The sequence below is a fragment of the Trichinella spiralis genome (genome assembly GCF_000181795.1).
Source record: "Trichinella spiralis strain ISS 195 chromosome Unknown Scfld4, whole genome shotgun sequence".
Taxonomy (NCBI): Eukaryota; Metazoa; Nematoda; class Enoplea; order Trichinellida; family Trichinellidae; genus Trichinella; species Trichinella spiralis.
This window is the reverse complement of record NW_003526943.1, coordinates 2644985-2665091: the sequence shown is the minus strand read 5'-3', so window position 1 is coordinate 2665091 and position 20107 is coordinate 2644985. Positions and strand designations below refer to the sequence as shown.

Below are 20107 nucleotides of genomic sequence, written 5' to 3'. Positions count from 1 at the left end.
TGTCTAGTTATGAAAGATCAATTTTATTATACATCTTACTTTAAATTTCCCACATTTGAAAAATATTTACAAAATCACAGTCTATTCATATATATACACACACACACAACCCTATATATATGTATGTATCTGCGATATATATCTGTTATCCATATTTACGTATTCATGTTCATGCTTTTGCTTTCACGTTTCTTTATACGATGCTCATCATAAATGCAATAATCATATTTCATCACTTTTATTCGCAGTAGTTATTTGCTACGCAACATTCATTTGAAATCTATTTTTTCTTTCATATCTTTCAATTTTGCGCGTTCCAACTTATTCAGACGAGCAGCAGACTTGTTTCCAAGTTGTCCACCACCCCAAGTACGACGCAGCTAAAACAAAGTAATGAAGAACAATATGAATTAAAATAAATAAAAAATTACTTCATCAAATCTATCATTAAAATTAGTTTTCACGACTTCGACTATTTTCGCCAATGAATTGCGATCTTCACTGAAATAAATAAAGTCAAATACGCGTAATTTGAACTGTTAACACATACGGATTAATATGCTGCAGAGCTAAACATGATGTAGTCTTTCGATTCACAACTTTACCCAAGCGTGCTTTACTCCGAATAATGCAGTAGGGTACACCCATTTTTCGGCACAACGCGGGAAGAAATACCACAATCTAAAGTTAAATCGTTCACAGATAAATTTTATTGAATGCACATAATAGCCCTAATATAAAACATCAACCTGCATTTAGCATAAAAAAATTCGCTATCTTTTACAGAAAAGATATATTTGAAGTTCATTTTTTGAATGTAACTATCACTTTCGTGTTATCAAAAATGTTGTTCCATATATTATTTTAACTACTTTAAAATCATATAAATATTTTGTTATAATAAAGATTATCTGTATAGTTAAATAAATAATATACATATATGCATATATGTTTAATTCAATTTGTTGCAATGAAAAATGCAATCCAACCTCAATTGGATCTACATCGTGTGCGATAACAACCAACTGCGCTTTCTTCTGTTCCACCAAAGTTGTCACCGTATTAACGCCGAAACGAACTACCGGTGGTCTCTTCGATGGTGCGTCTTCTTTTCCCTTAGCTTGTTTAGCTGCACGACTTTTCAGCCGCTTCAATTTCGCTCTTTTCGTTTCTGGACGATATTTTCTCAATAAGCGCAACACTTGCGATGCTAAAATACTTCAAAATTAAAAAATTAAAAATATAACAAAGCGATTAGAATTCACTTGTAGGTCGATCTAACGCAAAGCGAAACTGATTTATTGCAGGAGGTACCTTCAGACGCTTATATAAGATAGCCAGTTGACGTTGCAATACAATGTACTTAGGCCAACGAACGAATCGACTCACATCTCTTTTCGGCTGAATGTCTTGCCCTTAAACATTATAAATTAAGTATTAATGAGATTTCCTAAATATGGATAAGTGCTTTTGCACCAATTCCAAAATTCTTCGGTCTAGGTTCAAACAAAGGATTCGGCTTCTTCTTAGGCTCCACTACTTTCTTTTTCAAGGCTGCCGGCATCTCAGCCACCTTTTTCCCTTTTTGCATTTTTTTAGGACCCTGTATCATCATGAATAATAATAAATTTACCAAAGAATATTTTAGCAAACCTTACCATTTTTGTCTTCCTTCCAACAAAGCAACTTACGAAAGCATTACGATATATATGAAAACAAAACTCAGGCTACATCTACAGTATAATACAGTAAACTTGCAATTGTGAAATTTAAAGTTGAAACATCGGTGGCCATTTTTTAAAATGTATTGCAATGTTCCTTAAAATTAAATTATATAACGGATGCATATATAACGTATATACATAACGACTATCAGCTATTTATCTTATCTAGCCATTTATATAACTGTCATGTTAGTTTAACCAAATACGCATTAAGATAAGCGGCTTCTTTATCAGTTTTATTCTGTTACTAATAGAATTTTTTTATCACACTTTTGCATTAATAAATTACATTTTATATAAAAATGATTTTTACATGCAAATTATTAACAGTAAGCGATATTTTTAAATGTGTAATATAACACTTTGATTCAAATTATTTCGTTAGTCGGTAAGCTAAACTGTCATCTAGGTTGCATAAATATAATTTTAATGAAACTATTACGTATATTTTAGATTTATTACTTCATTATCAAATGAATGCGAATTGTATTTTTGAAATTTGAACCTTCATATGTTAAGAATAAAGTGCTTTTAATGAAATATCATTATTCTGAGGTATAGCAAACAAGGTTCATTTTCAGATACATTGAGATGAAATATTCTCAACGTTCAATATAACTGAACAAACAAGTAACATGCGAAGAAAAGGAAAAAAGTGAATGATTGCACAAATGTTAAATTTTTAAAGAAAAAAATTTGTATTCAATCGATTACGATGGTCGTCAAAGTTTTCTGCATTATCAACATCAGTATCATTTGCATTATCTTCACCACTTTCCGATCTAAATCAAAATAATCACACACAGGCATAATTGTAAAAGAAGTGAATAAATACTTACACCGACTTGTTAAAACAAGAGGAACCATAATGAAATTTGTAAAAGCGAAATCCTTGGATAAGTTGAGCAGCTTCATTCAAAGAGTGACAAGACAGAAGCAGTAAATTTCTAGGTTGAACTTTCCATGCAAAACGCATAAACATCAAGGAGTACAAACTCAAGGCAAATGTCATACGGCCACTGATTATATCCGGCTTCTGCGTCATGTCTCTGAATGCAGCTAAAGGCAATGAAAAATTCACCGCAGGCCCCCAAAAATGAGTACTAGCAAAATAATCTCGCCATTCTTTAGGATTTGCTTTCACATACGAAATAAGACCACGAATCTTTCCAGACGCCATTGATACAATGTCGCAACTTTCAAATATCACATTTATTCAACTGTGTACTACAGCAAGAAAAGTCCTTGATTTTCAAGATTCAATGGATGTATTTCATATACACTTACAGCTGTAAACTTCATACCATCATGTTTTAAGAATATATTTTTTTATTCATTTATAATACTGACACCATTACTAATACTGTATTTTTTATAATATAGAATACTATAATACAGTATAGAGAGTTCAGCATTACAAAGAATGAATTCTTTTTATTTAATAAATCATACAGTTATCATTTAATACAAAAACGGTGGCAAAAGTACGTAAACTCATATCTTACAATAAATTAGGGCAACATTGTAAATCCAAATTTAATTATTTCACCTAGGATAAATTAAACATTACCCAAAACGAAAAGTCATTATTATAATCTATTAAGCAATAAGCTAGTTGCGATTTCATTTCTTCAGACATAATGCAAATACAATTTGAGTGTCAGATTAATGCATTAAGTTTCAACAGTCGCGGTAACAGGCTTGCAGTTGCAGGAAAAAATTGTGAGTAACCTTGACAAATTTTTTATGTAAAATGTTTTCATATTTAAATTTCAGATGCTTATCACTGAAATAAGGATTACTGTTTTTCGCTTTTATTGTGTTGTAGAGTATTTATTTTTATTTGATATAAACTACTGATTATGCATTCTAAAAAACGGAACCGACACTATTATATGCGACAAAAAACATAAAGAATACTTTTAACTTATCACCAGCAATATGTATTCTTATGTTTTTTTTCATTAGTGATTGCATGCAACAGAAATTAATAGTCAATGAGTGTTCTCTTTTTAAAAATGAATATAATATAATGAATTTCTGATGATTTTACAAACTATCGTAGATGCTATTCGTTTTTAATTCAGTATTCAGTAATTATTGTTTGTCACGTAAAAATTATTTATTCTACTAACGCAGAGCGAAATGAATATGCAAAATTTGTAAAAGGCTCGTAAAAGTGTTGCTTTCAAATATTGCTTAGGCTCATATTTCCTTACACGTCAATTACAGTTACTGTATGCAAATTGTGATTTTTAAGTCTGCTGTATATGTATTTGGAATTTTATTTGTTGTTGTCATTCTGTTTGTTGTTTCATATTAATGCATAGTTCTGTTTTATTGTTTTCATATTATTATGTTTCGAATTATGTTAAATGCAAGATGCACTGATAAATAATGATCAATTTTTATGAAAATTATTTTCGACGGTAAGATCATGTGCTTATTGAAAACGTATTTTATGTTAAATTTAAAAATGAATGAAGTTAATTTTTTATTGAAACGAAGTACTTTTTAAGTTTTGAAGATTGTGGATGTCAGCGATGAAAAAAATTTCAGAGAATTGCATAGTCTTAAAGTTGGCGATCAGCCTCGTTCTCTCGCATCATCTCTCGACGTCAGCTGGAATAAAGTAGAAGGTACGTATCATTTGTGTGTGATTCAATGTTGAACTGATGAATATTTCTAATTATTGAAATTATTATATCTGTTAAATGAAGTTGTGAAATGAAATGATATAAAATAAAATTAACAAAAATGTTACATCGTATTTTTTTGTTTTTTAGTGAACAGAATTGCTACTGCAACTGGCACTGGATACATCGCACTATGGAATTTATCACGTTCTGAAGTAAACAGAGTTGGTGAGAAGGTTGACGCTGTGAATCAATGATTTCTAATTGGTATTGTTTTTTAAGAAAGAATAATCCGACCAAAACAGCAATATGCTATGAAAGTTTGCTTTCATCATTCCAAGCCGAATTATTTGCTCAGCGCAACTCGCGACGATTGCGTACTATTTTTTGACCTCCGCCAAGAGCGTTCTGCTTTTACATTTGAAAAGTTAAAAATTAAACATATTAAACACGAATTTTCAGAATATTTTAATGATATTTAATGTCAGTTTTGAATATTTTCAGTGGAGGCGCCCATGTTCGAGATGTCAAATTTGCTTACAATTCTCACATTTTGCTTGCTTTGGCTGATGACAATGGGATGGTGAAATTTTTGGATGTGCGAAAGCCAGCAAAGCCTGTCCAATTGTTCACTGCTCATGGTGGGCCGGTGTTGTCTTTGGATTTTAATCCATTAGTTGAAAACATCTTTGCTACAGGTGGTAGAGACAAAATCATTCAGGTTTGGTCGGCATTTTTATTTTGCATAAAATTCATTTGCATAGTGTTTTAATTTCAGATATGGGAATACCAGAGTACAAAGACGAAGCTTGAAGATTCAATAGTCACATCAGCGCCGGTTGGTCAGATCCATTGGAATCCTTTAAAAGGAACACAAATAGCTAGCTCGACGTTGACGACAGATTTTGAAATACAAGTTTGGGATATTCAGCGTCCATGCTTACCTTACGCTGTTTTCTTGGAACACACCTCTCCAGTAAAAGGTTTCAATTTGTGTTTTATGAACATTCATTTAAATTCTGTTCTAAAAGTTCGCACTGATACATTTATTCATTCGATTTAAACATGCAGGTTTTCAATGGAAGCCTAATTCTGACAGTCTGTTGTCTGCTTCTACAAATGGTTCTTTGATTTGGAATAACGCAAAAAATGCTTATCAACCTTGTAAACATCTTAGTCCAGTGGCAATAAATTTCAGGATAAATGGGGATATTCTTTACGTTTGTAAGCGAATGTGCATTTTTTACATTTAATTTAAAAAATATTTATTATGAAGTGTAATTTTAGACGATTCTCACTTTTTAAACGAGAAACTTGAGGTTGCAAGTTCTACGGCGGATGATGGAGAAGATAGATCAAGTAGCTATTTTGTAGGACCACGAAGAAGTTGTTTTCATCTTTTGAATAGTCAATTTTACAAAAATAAGAAAACTTACGTAATTACTACTACATGGAAAATTTCGATTTATAATTGAAATTAACATTTTGTGCATAGATTACACCTGCTCAATTCAAAATTTTTGCCGAAGAATATCACCTCACTGATTATTGTTTTCCAGATCTGTGCCAACATAATGCCAACGTTGCGTTGAAATTAAAAAGAAGACGAGTTTGTTGATTTAATTTAATTTAATTCAAATAGTTTTTAATTAACAAAAACATCAACGAGTTATTAGGAATCTCATACGTGGCTCATGCTGAAAGATTTTTACATTTCTGGTCATTTGACTTTGGTCAACCTCCGCCGTGCTTGGCTTCGCACTAAAGCATCTTGCCAGGGGAGCTCTGGTATGCTGTGTTATTATATGCAATAATTTTGGCAACATGAAAAATAATATGAGCTTCTTTGGAAAATATTGCATTGCAATAAATAAATAAATAAGTTTGTCTTACTATATTCTGCTATCTGCATTTGTAGTTTAAATGAAGAGAATTTAATCAGATAGCATCTGATTTGTTTACTGATTTTTATTTAGAATCGACGCAAAGTGATCAAGGTGATCAAAGTGAGTAAAAAGTGAAAAATGATAGATGAAAAGTGGAATTTTTTACGGAGGCAAGATTGTAGGCGAATATGACCATTTTATTGCGTGCTTTGGCAGGCTGTTTGACGATGATTTTGAAAGAGAAACATATGCACCTCCTTCAGCACGACGACCTGAAGATGAAAAGTTGCCAGAGTGAGAAAGATTTTTATATATTAAATTAGCATTTGAACAGCAACTGAGTTTTCAACAATTCAGCTCCCAAATAGATGTTTCTTCTGAAGGCTTTGGTGCTTCTGAAGAAACGCTTGCGAAGCAACAGTGTCGTGATGAATCAGCTTGGTTGAAGATGGATTTTGATTCAATATTTAACCAGTTGACTAGAAGTTGGGGCAGTTCATACAATTCGCATTTCATTCACCTTACAGTCGATGGAAATCTTGTCATCATTAGATGGTTTGATTATATGCTTTTGCTGCAGAAAATTATTCATCATTTTGTGGAAAATTGGGTAAATTTGTGAGTGAAGGCAGCAAAATAATGATATTTTAATTTTTAATGTTAGGCAAATGTACAAATGGGAGCAACGATGGTGCTTTCTCTTGGCAAACTTGGAAAAGCCATGGTAAGAAAAGAAACGAAAACAGAATGGCTACTAGCATACACAGGTATGCATTTATAAGATCAAACCTTTCATGTTTACAAATATCAAATATGTTTAGAATTACTTAGAAGATGTGAGCAGTATAGTACAGCAGCGGAAGTGATGAAAATGTGTCCAACAATACCATACAGGAATGTCAACCAGTCAAAAAACAAGGTAATAATTTTCTGTCCTCATTGTGAAAGCCCAGCATTTGACAGGGGTTGGCTTTGCAATACCTGTCAGCGGCCATTGCAGAATTGCTCAGTATGGTAAGCGGTGAAACATATTTTGGGATATTATATGAAAAAAACATAACATTTTACTTTCACAGTGAAGAAACAATACGTGGTTTATTTTTATGGTGTCCAGGTTGTATGCATGGAGGGCATTTAAATCATATTGAAAGCTGGTTTCGAAGTCACAGTTCATGCCCAACAGGTTGCGGCCATAAATGTATATATGATTGAGATGTGTTCTTATGCACGATTATACACGATTTATTTAATAAAACATAAATTCATTGTATTTTTAAATTTCAAAAAGAATGGTTCATTCATTACTTTTAAAAGAGATCATTTTTCATGATAGAAAAAATAAAATTTCTTTCCAATATCCCATTATGTGGATAATCATAGTTGCCAATGTCCATTTTTAGGTTTTTACATTTTTCATTGCAGTAAAGATTGTGCGGCATACGCTTTAAATATTGAAAAACTAAAAATACTGCATTGTTATTTATTACGAATATAGTAACAGATCTTGATTTTTTGATAAATTTATTTCATCAATTTCATTTATTTCAATTTAAAAAACTCTCATAATGCTGTTCCTTGAAGCAAAATCATCGATTCTTGATGGCTTTACTTATCTTCTTCCTGCGGCTTTTTGTGCAAGTCTGAAAATATTTCAGCATATATTTTTATATAAAAATGATTTCATTATAATCGATTGAATTCAAATAAAAATTGTTGCTCTTAGTCGGTTGAAAATAATATATAAATACACGTGCGCAAATTATTCATTTTGGTAATACTGTATAAATATTTCAAATTTTGATGTTTAACTTCCCATTACGAGGGAAATGAAATTCACTTGCTGAATAGTTTTATGATATTTATTCAGTCATCTAAAAATATAAATAACAAGGAAATTCTACTTCTCTGAAAAAACAAATAGTTGTGCAAAAGTGAAATTTACTGTCCAACAGCTCTATCAGTTTGATACCATATTGCATATGAATTAGGAAAATTATGTTATCTGATTTTTTATTAATAGCATACTCTGCTAAGAATTTATGTTCATGGATATTATCAAATGAACAATTTCAAATATATATTAGACATATTCTACATTTAATATGGCTATATAATAAATTTCAGTGATTTAATTGAACTTTAAAACAGAAATATTATTGACGACATTAATTTTACATCTTAAACAACTTATTATGTTATTGATTGTGACTTTTTTGATACGCAATAATTATATCAAATTAATTTAATGTATTTGAATTGCAAAAAGGCAACTTTACAAAGAAAATGCAAAAGGAGTATAAAATGAATTAAAAGGATGGTCAATTTTACCGTTCTTGAACGCACTGATCCAATAACGTAAAATAATCATCTTGCCCTAAGCGTTCTTCTATGTGTGGTAAATAGCTACACTCATCCATTAATCGAATTTCCTAAATAATTTAAAGGTAATATGTTTACAAAATACCTTGTATATTAATTACGTCGTTGGAGGTTCCACCATATAGGTAACTTGCCGCTGGCTGCACAAGAAGCAGTATGTTCGCAAGAAAAATAAACGTGATGAACATTGTCGCAGATGCTCAACTGTGAAATTTTCTGTTACTCGTGGCTTTAAATATGTTACATTTTGTTTGTTTTCAATATTGTATGTGTCAATTGAATGAATTCAATGATTACGCTATTCAGCAGATAAATATTTAATATTATTCATTTAATAAAAGAAAAAGTTTAATTAACCACCCAAGTTATCACTTCCAATTACATAATTCTAAACGTAACATTTGTAAATAAGGTTAACAAGATACACAGTCGACCCCTGAGATTCGCGGTTGTGTGTCCCAGAGGAAACCGCGAATTTCAAACTTTCACGAATACATGCCGCTCCTGTTCATTCGGTTCGCTGTTGCCTTATGGTCCTACGCAATTGCGTGTAAACTGCATGGAATATTTAGGAACGTTTATTGATCTGCAAGCTAAGTATTTATCATATATTTATTTTTTAACATACAACAGTCTGCAATTCATATACGTATAATAGTCTACAATGCAATTCTTAACAATATAAGAGTCTTAATAGGGGGGGGGGGAGTGTGTTTCTGCATGCATGCTTGCCAGAAGTGAATGGACTATCTTGGCATCTTTTTTGAAAAACATTGTTATCAGAAGTTGTTTCTTCCTTTTTTTTATTTTATTGAGAATTCGATGATATGATTCCGCAGTTATTTCCAAATCACGCTTAAGCTTAATCGCGCGAATCATATTTGAATCCGCTTCAAAAGCGTCATCTGTTACCTGCTTCAGTGCATGCAGAATTTTCACGAGTTTTTCGAAAGTTAATTTTTCGAAAAACTCGTGAAATTTCGAGTTGTAATTTGATTCAGTTTTTTATATCATTGTTTGATAAGTATTATTTTATGATTTTATGCTTATATTTTTGACTGACAAGTATAGTTCGATTTCATTGACGTTCAGCAGCAGCTGCATGATATATATGAAGAACGGACGAAGAACCAAAAGTCAGTTGGTCTGTTAGACAGTTGTCATTCATTCCGCAAACCAACCGCTCATTTACAGTAGCTCTTTTTGAATTCATTTTTGTTTATTTTTCTTATGAGTAGTGATTAATTAGCCTCTGATTTGCGTAAGTCTTTATCATTACTGTTATGGAGTGGAATCTCACGAGTGAAAACCTTACCCTCAACCTGCAGATCTACAGTATACATACACAGTCATATCTAAAAATAAGATGTAGCGATTTCCGGTTCTGTTTTATGATCTTAGCTTGATAGTGGAAAGTAAACAATTAAATTCATCTTCTACATTTATGTTCACCGTTTTTCTGAAAGGGACCATATGTGAATGTCATCAAAATGCTGGAAAATAAACCACATTTTCCATTTACTCTGATTATTTCAAAATCTGTCACCCAATCAAAAATCCGCGAATAGTAAAATCTGCGAGTTTTAAGCCCGCGAATTTCAAGGGCGACTGTATAATTTTTTAGCTTTTTTAATATTTACTAATTTCAGAAAAAACATTTATTTAACACACGCTTTATTAAGTATAAATGATATTCAGACGGATATTGGTTTCTATGTATAACGTTGTTGCTGACGTTAGTTTACATTAAAATTGGCATTTATACGTTTATTTAAATGTAATAGTAAAAGAGGAATTATTATAAGTAAGATCTCATCATGTACCATAGAAATTATGTTTCGTTTACTGCAATCTTAGACGCCGTATTGCTTGTATTTGTAATGTTAGTTTTTTGTTTGACATTTTAAGTCAAATGTTGAGTAAAATTATATGAATAATGAAAAAAATTAATACACATGAAATAAACACTGAATATTAGATAAAGCTTTCAATGAAAACTTTTCTCCAAAAAACTAACTACGCAGTTTAATAGCTAGAATTTTATGGATGATGCTATTTTTATTAACAATGCAACTGATAAGTTTAAAATATAATTTGCAGTCATAAAATGAACATTTGCAATTATAAGCATTTACATTTAACGCCACATTTAACATAGCTTTATGAATATATTAAATTCATAATTGATGTTTAGCTGAATTTATTAAATTAAATGCTTTACAGTGCGTCCAGTTTCAAAATTCGAAAAAGAAATATATGCAGAAGTGGCGTTAAGCTGCTATTTTGAAAATTTCAAACATTCGAAAAACAATATCACAAATTGAAAATAGTGATTTCCACTTGCAAATGTACTGCCAATTTTTTTAAATCTGCACATTTCCCAAGAAATACAAATATAAATTGCACGTAATTATTTACCTTGAATAGATCAACAGCAGGGATGTGTGACTGCAAATAAATAAGTGCTATTTAATATTTGATTTACGTCATTTAATTTTCAGATGCTTTTTTAATAACAAAAATAAAACCATAATTTCTGATATACCTGCTAAATAAACAAAATACTGTTAGATATTGATAAAGTGAAAGCGTATTAGACACAAGTAAAATTATGCTAACCATTCAACATGGCAATCGTTTCACGTGAATGAATACTCAATTTTTTTAGAGAGTTGTTTCTGATTTATTTGAAATAAACTGTTTTGATTCCGTGTAATGTGCTAAGTATGTACTGCATTGTTGTTTATCTCTGAGGCTCCAATAAAGTAGAATAAGATGTTATTTACCTAAGTATGGTGATAATACCTATTATGTAGAAACAATGTTAACAATCAGATCAGCATATGCAAATCGTATATCTGAAGCATGTATTATAAATGGAACTATATTTTAATTCAAATCATTCAAAATATTTAAATGAAATTCTACAATAAAATGAATAATTACGGGATGTTTTTTTCACAGTATATCAAATCAAAATAATGGCTGCCGTGGCCCAAAATTCTATTCAAGGAAGTTGTTATAAAAAAAGATATCGTTTCAGAGAGAATATGCCAGTTTTACGCCTGAAAGTTTTATGTTATTTTTTGTTTTATGAGTTTACATACTGCAGCTACATGAAGATTAATACACATGATTGCAAATAAAGATTTAACGTTTGCTGCATTTGTGAACATTAGTGTGCATTCAAATCAGGCTAACTGAATGAGTGTTTGACGTGCTGCTGCGACTGAGAATGAATAATTTATTGTTCACGAGCTCTGCATATTTATATGTATAGTGATGTTGAATAACTCTATACACCGACACTGAAACAACTATGTCCACGGATTGGAAAAAGAAGATAGCAAACAATAATATGATTTGATGATTACACGAAGGAAAAATTGAAATGAGAACAAATCACATCTAGGCATTTTTGTCACGCAAATGTATTTTATACCGAAGAATAAATTTTGATTGCTGATTAATTCAAAATGTACCATTCATTCCTGCTGCAATTCTCTTTCAATGGCCTTTTTCCAATTAAATCTATTTTTACTAAACACTCTAAAATGATAAATTTAATGAAAATTACAGTTAAATGAATGAATAGTTCAGCGGTGCACTATATAACACAGCTGCTGCATTGCTATTTAAATCAATCTGGAAATAAAAATCCAATTCATTTTTTCTGCAAGTAAACCATGGGCATTAAATTAATAAGAATATGTAATTTGTAATAAAAATCTCATCATCTTTTAATTTAATCATAAATTTCAATTTCAGAGGAATAATAACAAACTCAACTTTCTTTCGATTATTAATCTGAAATATTTTTCTTAACAGCAACATTAATTTATAGATATATTTTTGCTGTTCATTTTACTTTACACGTTCATGTTACATTTGACATCCATAAAACGTAATAAAATTTTAATCTGCAGACGTATCAAAATAAGTTTCATATTTTGTGACTTCTGCAGACTGTAAAGCTGTTATAGAGATATAACATTATCATTCTGTTCACCGTGTAACATTAAAAGCCGACTGCACAGTGATAACAAAACATCAATAATATATAATTCTGTATTTTTGTTTACATAGGGAGAGGTTTGACATTTTGAAATATTTTGAATTTTTGTTTATTACGTGGGTTAAATGAATGTTGCATATGTTTCGAGATGTTTGCTGAGCGTTTTATAACATCAGCATGATCATCCTCACAGTGCAATTTTTTGGCAGGAATTCAATTCAAGGGAATTTTGACAAAATAGCTATAAATCATCAAATAAACTGTCCTTTAATTTTCAAATTATCTCTGAAAAGATATATACACATGCCTGAATTACTTTACATTCATCATAGAAGGGAAGCTGTTGGATATATCATTTACTGAAAGTCACTCAAAATTAAAATCAAATGTAACAGCACAAAAAAAAATTTCAGTCATGTATTCGTCCAAGAATTTCTTCTTTGTAATTTTTCACTGAGACAATGCCTTTAGTAAAATAGAATTATGTCATGATTTCATTATACTTCTAAATTCAGTTTTATGCATTTTTTTTACATCTGAAAATTATCTTTATTTTTTATTGTACAGCTATTTCAATAATACTTTAATGGAAGAAATTAGTTTCTTATTCACTTATTCATTACTTTATGAATGAATTTTGTCTGCTGCGCGCATCTGATCCACTAGCACAGTCATTTTCCTTGATAGATTATGTTACACAGAGAACAGCTAAGCGGTGCAATTTCGATACCATCAGAAATGCAGTAGTACATAGAATGGCCTATTAGTTATACATAGTTGTCAATGCCCATTTGTAATTTTCCCCGTTTTTTATTGCAGTAAATAGGGTGCGGGATAAGTTGTAAAAGTTGAAAAACTAAAAATACTGCATAGCTATTTATTACGAATACTGTAACAGATTTTCATTTTTCAATAAATTCATTTCATAAATAAAATTGTCGCTTGAAAATGAACAATTCTTGATAGCTTTTCTTATATTCTTCATGCAACTCTTCGTCCAAGTCTAAAAATATTTCAGTTTATACTTTTATAAGAAAATAATTTCTACAAAAGCAATGGCATTTAAAAAGAAACGGTTGCTTTTAATAATTTTGAAAATGTTAAATGAATAAACTATCCCACATCAGTAATATTGATAATGCTGTTTAGATGTTGCGTGTTTTGATGCATGACTTCCCATAATGTGAGAAATGAAATTAAGTTCCATAATATTTATATGACATTTATTATAATCTTTTATAGGTATCAATAATAAGGAAGTTTCACTTTTCTGATAAAGTAAATAGTTAAGCAAAAGCAAAATTTACTGTCCAACGGCTTTATCAGTTTGATACCATATTACATATGAATTAGAAAAATGATGTTTTCTGATTTTTTATTAATAGCATACTCTGCTAAGAATTTATGCTCATTGATATTATCAAATGAACAATTTCAACTATATATTAGACATATTCTACATTTAATATGGTTATATAATAAATTTCAGTGATTTAATTGAACTTTAAAGCAATAAATATTATTGACGACTTCAAATCTTAAACAACTTATTATGTTATGTTATTGATTGCGACTTTTTTGATATGTAATAATTACATTAAATTAATTTAATGTGCTTGAATAGCAGAAAAGTAGCTTTACAAAGAAAATACAAAAGAAGTATAAAATGAATTAAAAGAATGGTCAGTTTTACCGTTCTTCAACGCACGCATCAATTAAACTCATATAATCATCTTCCCCCAAGTGTTCTCGTATGTATGGTTCATCGCTACACTCATCCATCAATCGAATTTCCTAAATAATTTAAAAGTAATATGCTTTATAAAATACCTTATTGCAGTAATTACATCGTTGGTGTGACCACGATATGCTTCCGATGGTTGCACAAGAAGCAGTATGTTAGCAAGAAAGATAAACGTGATGAACATTGTTGCAGAAACTCAACTGTGAAATTTTCAGTTACTCATAGCTTTAAATATGTTTCTTTTTGTTTGTTTTCAATTTTGTTTGTTTCAGTTGAATGAATTGAATGCTTACGTCATTGAGCAGATAAATATTTGATATTATTCATGTGATAAAAGAATTATTTTAATTAAACACTTACTATTATTTCAATTTTAGAATTATAATGGTAGCTTCAGTAAAATAAAGTTAACAAATATATTTCTATTAGTTTTTTACAGAAGAATTTGTAATTTTTGAAAAAATATTTATTTTGCATGTGTTTTGATAATAATAAATCATATTTAGATAGCTAATTGTTTTAATGTTGAACAGTATTTCTACTGACTTTAGTTTACATTTGAATTGGCATCTGTACGTTTATTTACATGTAATAGTCGAAGAGGAATTTTCATAAATATTGTATCATCATATACCCTAAAAAGTCTTTTGTTTTCTGAATTCTTAAATTCATGCGTTGCTTTTATATGTAATACTAATTTTCTGTTTGACATATTTTAGTCAAATGCTCATTGAAATTTAATTAGCAATATAAAGAAAAACATTGGTGCACGTAAATTTAACGCGGAATGTAACATTGAGTTTTCAGAAGGAAATTTTTATACCACTAACAATAATAATTATTAGCTTGCGTAGTTTTACGGACCAACCATTTTTTTGCAATGGTACAATCCTTATTTTTGTAATATAATTTGCAGTCACAGAATGAACATTTTCAGCTTGAAGCACTTGCATTTTTACGTCATATTCAAAATAATTTAATGAACATATTCAGACTGCGTGTAAATTTCTGATTCATATTTAATTGAATTTATTAAGTTATATACTTTAAGAAGCGTGCATTTTTAAAATCTGAAAATAAAGTGCATTCAGAAGTGAAGCGAACCTGTTGTACTTTAATTTCCTTCAATTGACTTACAACTCTGAAATATGGTTGTTAACTGCAACATTAATTTTTCAGATATGTTCTTGTTGCTCATTTTCTTTTACACGTTCATGCTAAACTGGGCATCTGAATAACAGAATAAAATTTTTTTCGGCGAACTTATCACGATAAGTATCATATTTTGTGACTTTTGCAGATTGTAAAGCTTTTGTAGAACTATGACATTCGCTTTCTGTGAACTAAGCTACAATAAAGGCTGACAACATTATGATAACAAAAAATTAATAATACATAATTCTGTATTTTCATTTAGATGAGGAAAGATGTCACATCTTGATATGCCTTGAATTTTTGTTTATTAAAAGAGTTAAATAAATGCTGGAATATGTTCTCACTCGTTTGCTGAGCATTTCAAAACAACAACATAATCATTCTCACATTTCCACAGTTGCAATGGATTCATTTTAAGAGAATTTTGATAAAATAACAAAAAATCATCAAATAAACTGCCCTTGTATTTTAAATTATTTTTAAAAACATATACAGACATGATTCCATTATTCTACCTTCATCATTGAAGGGAAGCTGGTTAACATATCTTTTTTGAAATGATTTGAAATAATAATATAATGTGACAGCATGAAAAATAAAATGCAGTTATGAACATGTTCTAGAGTAGAGGTTTTCAACGGGGAGATAATTCCTTCCCAATTAGAAATTTTTTAGATTTCATGGGAGGGAGGGAATTCTGCCTTCCCATTTACAGTCTCAAAAGTAAAGGTATTAATGTTTTAGCCATAACCTGTAGTTAGTAACTGCTCATTACGCGTCGTATCAAATGTAAATTAAGCAAAATGAATAGTGGCCAATAAGGATGGTTTTGGATAAGGCAATTGATATTGTGAATTTTGTCAAAGGAGATGTCCTCAGCTCATGACTCTTCAGGCTGTATTGTATAGACATGGATGTTGAAAATCAATTGCTTCTTTACCACACAAATGTTCAATGAGTTTCAAGTGGAAATGTAACAGAACAAGTGTTTGAGCAAAGAGCTCTGATTATTTTTTAAATTCAGAGCAAGATGGAACAAATGATGAGGAATGGATCATGCGTCTTGCATATTTGGTTGACATTTTCAAGCAGCTAAATAAACTGAATCTTCAGATGCAAGTAAAAATACAACATCATAAAAAATTTGTAGATTCCTTGAAAGCTCTCCTAAGCAGCTGGAAAATTGGAAAAGGAAGTTAGGGTCAATAATGTTGTAATGTTTGAGAAACTGTCGTCCATTCTTGTTATTGAAGGTAAAGACCAAGTGCTTCCAAATGTTACACAACCTGAAATTTTGGAGAATTTGGCAGTACTTGGAAATGAATTCAGACAGTATTTTCTTTGGCTTTGGTGCAAAATCCGTTCAAATTTTCAGCTGCAAAGGTTACGGACGAGTGTCAAGATGAATTTTTGGAGCTGAAGAATGATTCAAGAGAAAACAATCACTGAATTTTGGCCATTGATGTGTGCTTTTTACCCAAAAATAGAATAAAAAGGTATCCGCTCATTGCTGCCATTTATGTCAACGTATCATTGTGCATCTGCTTTTTCAGCTCTGATGCAAATGAAAACCAAGCAGCAAAATAGACTAGAAGTTGGAAACGACCTGCGCTATGCCTTTTCTAGCACTCTGCCGCGAATATCACAGCTGGCTAAGAACAAACAGCCATAGGTTTCACATTAAATGAATGAATCGAAATAAATGTACATATGCTAATATAATAATAGATAGAATTACAGTATTCTATTTGCATTATTTCAATTGCAACATTTCAGTCAAACAGTCTGCAAAAAGGTGAGGATGACGTTCTGAAAAACAGTAAAAAGTGTGCATGGGGATAAAAAAGTCGAGAATCACTGCCCCGGGAATGTATTCTTGGGCAACGTCTTCAATGAAATACAATTATATTGTGATTTGATTATATTTTCAAATTAATTTCTCAAGATTTCTTTTACATTTGAAAATTACCTTTATTTTTTATTGTACATCTCTTTCAATAATATTTTAATTTGAGAAATTTATTGCTGAGGACTCCTGAATGTATTCAATACTTTATGGATGAATTTTTGTCTGCTGCACGAATCTGATCAACTGGCACAATTATTGCTGCTTGCTTGCATATGTTATGCAAAGAACAGTTGGACGATGCGGTTTCGATACCATCAGAAATAGAGTAGTACACAGAGTTACCAGTTAATTATACATACATTCCGATGTGTATTTGTGATTTTTTACATTTTTGATTTCATTAAGCAACCTGAAAAACTGCATCAAAACTAGAAATATGGCATTGCATTTTATTATAAATGTAATAACAGATCTTGATTTTTTATTAAATTCATTTCATTAAAAAAATGTCTCTTGAAGGAAAATCATCAATTCTTGACAGCGTTACTTAAATTCTTCATGCAACTCTTCGTCCAAGTCTGAAAACATTTCAGCTTATATTTTTATATAAAAAGAATTTCATTATAAACGATTGAATTCAAATAAAAACTGCTACTCTTAGTAATTGTGAAAATAACCGATGAATTAATTTTCACATATTAGTCATATTGGTAAAGCTGTATAAACGCGGCAATTTCGATGCATGACTGCCCATTAAGTGGGAAATTAAATGAAGTTGCACAATATTAATATAATTTTCTTTAATCTTTTAAAGATATAAGTAATAAGAAAATTTTACTTTTCTGATAAAGTAAATACTTAAGCAAAAGCAAAATTTACTGTCCAACGGCTCTATCAGTTTGATACCATATTGCATATGAATTAGAAAATGATGTTATCTGCATTTTCATTAATATCATACTCTGCTAAGAATTTATGCTTACTGATATTACCAAATGAACAATTTCAACATTATATTAGACATGTTCTATATTTAATATGGCTATATAATAAATTTCAGTGATTTAATTCAACTTTAAAGCAATAAATATTATTGACGACTTTAATTTTAAATCTTAAACAACTTATTATGTTATGTTATGTTATTGATAGCGACTTTTTTGATATGTAATAATTACATCAAATTAATTTAATGTACTTGAATAGCAGAAAGGTAGCTTTACAAAGAAAATACAAAAGAAGTATAAAATGAATTAAAAGAATGGTCAGTTTTACCGTTCTTCAACGCACGCATCAATTAAACTCATATAATCATCTTCCCCCAAGTGTTCTCGTATGTATGGTTCATCGCTACACTCATCCATCAATCGAATTTCCTAAATAATTTAAAAGTAATATGCTTTATAAAATACCTTATTGCAGTAATTACATCGTTGGTGTGACCACGATATGCTTCCGATGGTTGCACAAGAAGCAGTATGTTAGCAAGAAAGATAAACGTGATGAACATTGTTGCAGAAACTCAACTGTGAAATTTTCAGTTACTCATAGCTTTAAATATGTTTCTTTTTGTTTGTTTTCAATTTTGTTTGTTTCAGTTGAATGAATTGAATGATTACGTTATTGAGCAGATAAATATTTGATATTATTCATGTGATAAAAGAATTATTTTAATTAAACACTTCATTTTTTCCCAATCGTATAATTATAATTGTAGCTTATGTAAAACAATAAGCAAAAATATAATTCTATTAATTGTTGTTGTAAAACCGGAAATTTTTAAAAAAGGTATTTATTTAACATACAACATACAATTTGATGACAATAAATGGTATTCAGACTTATAATGGTTTTAATGTAGAACGTCGTCGCCGACTTTATTTTATATTTAATTCGGCATCTATACGTTTATTTACATGTAATAGTTGAAGAGAAATCTTCATAAATTAAGTATCATCATGTGCCATAAAAATTGTCTTGTTTTTGGCAATCTTAAAAAATTGTATTGCTTCTATTTGTAATGTTAGGCTTTTGATTGACATATTAAAGTAGAACATTTAATACGGTTAATAATAATCATAAAAATACAAAAATTAATGCTGTATATAAAATTAAGTTTTCATTATCAAAATTTTCTACCGTAAACAACTAGCTTGCACGGTCACATCATGTCGTCTTTTTTATTTCATAATTATACAATTGATCAGGCTAAAATTTAATTTCCTTTTGCGAAATGAGCTTTTGCCATTATAGTACTTGCATTTTTACCTAATATTGAACATAATTTAGTAAATGTATTAAAATTAAGCTTAAATTCATGACTGATATTTAATTGAATTTATAAAGTTAATGCTTTGCAAAGCGTAGGGTTTCAAAATTCCAAAACGAAATATACGCAGAAGTAAAACGAAGCTGCTGTTCACAAAATTTATAATATTCAGAAAAAATATAGTAAAATAATTCAAACGTAATATAGTGATTTCCAATTGTTAATTTACAAAGAGTTTATTTTTAATTTATAATATTCCTAAGAAATACAATTGTATATTGCATGTAATTATTTATCTTGAATAGTTCAACCGTAGGCATGTGTGACTGCAAATGATGGAAGTGCTATTTAATATTTGATTTAGGTTATTTAATTTTTTGATACTTCTGTGATTACGAAAAGTATAAACATGCGTAATTCCTGATATATCTGCTTAATAAGAGTGGAAAA

General features: G+C 29.9%; 7 protein-coding genes across 7 annotated transcripts; 2 read left to right on the top strand and 5 right to left on the bottom strand.

Moving 5' to 3' along the window:
• Positions 1 to 269: 269 nt before the first annotated feature.
• Positions 270 to 1717, bottom strand: Tsp_00706 (60S ribosomal protein L7a). Its single transcript, XM_003376425.1, has 7 exons — positions 1659 to 1717; positions 1477 to 1603; positions 1266 to 1415; positions 990 to 1210; positions 551 to 681; positions 432 to 501; positions 270 to 380 (listed from the first exon to the last, which is right to left on the bottom strand). The coding sequence occupies exons 1-7, from the start codon at positions 1659 to 1661 to the stop codon at positions 270 to 272; spliced, it is 813 nt and encodes a 270-aa protein (XP_003376473.1). The 5' UTR covers positions 1662 to 1717.
• An 842-nt stretch (positions 1718 to 2559) lies between these two features.
• On the bottom strand, positions 2560 to 2904 carry Tsp_00707 (conserved hypothetical protein). The gene has a single exon (XM_003376424.1). It carries the CDS (start codon positions 2902 to 2904, stop codon positions 2560 to 2562), a length of 345 nt encoding a protein of 114 aa, XP_003376472.1.
• A 1230-nt stretch (positions 2905 to 4134) lies between these two features.
• Tsp_00708 (WD repeat-containing protein 24) lies at positions 4135 to 6374 on the top strand. Its single transcript, XM_003376423.1, has 10 exons — positions 4135 to 4153; positions 4244 to 4363; positions 4511 to 4588; positions 4643 to 4787; positions 4865 to 5081; positions 5139 to 5343; positions 5648 to 5796; positions 5856 to 5969; positions 6037 to 6148; positions 6337 to 6374. Exons 1-10 carry the CDS (start codon positions 4135 to 4137, stop codon positions 6372 to 6374), a joined length of 1197 nt encoding a protein of 398 aa, XP_003376471.1.
• Positions 6375 to 6391: 17 nt separating this feature from the next.
• Positions 6392 to 7458, top strand: Tsp_00709 (WD repeat-containing protein 24). The gene is made up of 5 exons (XM_003376422.1): positions 6392 to 6540; positions 6604 to 6856; positions 6911 to 7013; positions 7068 to 7260; positions 7323 to 7458. The coding sequence occupies exons 1-5, from the start codon at positions 6392 to 6394 to the stop codon at positions 7456 to 7458; spliced, it is 834 nt and encodes a 277-aa protein (XP_003376470.1).
• Positions 7459 to 7855: 397 nt separating this feature from the next.
• On the bottom strand, positions 7856 to 8663 carry Tsp_00710 (ATP-dependent RNA helicase DDX19B). The gene is made up of 2 exons (XM_003376421.1): positions 8575 to 8663; positions 7856 to 7886 (listed from the first exon to the last, which is right to left on the bottom strand). The coding sequence occupies exons 1-2, from the start codon at positions 8661 to 8663 to the stop codon at positions 7856 to 7858; spliced, it is 120 nt and encodes a 39-aa protein (XP_003376469.1).
• A 4958-nt stretch (positions 8664 to 13621) lies between these two features.
• Positions 13622 to 14568, bottom strand: Tsp_00711 (50S ribosomal protein L30P). Its single transcript, XM_003376420.1, has 3 exons — positions 14488 to 14568; positions 14334 to 14434; positions 13622 to 13643 (listed from the first exon to the last, which is right to left on the bottom strand). The coding sequence occupies exons 1-3, from the start codon at positions 14566 to 14568 to the stop codon at positions 13622 to 13624; spliced, it is 204 nt and encodes a 67-aa protein (XP_003376468.1).
• A 2055-nt stretch (positions 14569 to 16623) lies between these two features.
• Tsp_00712 (ATP-dependent RNA helicase DDX19B) lies at positions 16624 to 18898 on the bottom strand. Its single transcript, XM_003376419.1, has 3 exons — positions 18818 to 18898; positions 18664 to 18764; positions 16624 to 16825 (listed from the first exon to the last, which is right to left on the bottom strand). Exons 1-3 carry the CDS (start codon positions 18896 to 18898, stop codon positions 16624 to 16626), a joined length of 384 nt encoding a protein of 127 aa, XP_003376467.1.
• Between the last annotated feature and the right edge of the window lie 1209 nt (positions 18899 to 20107).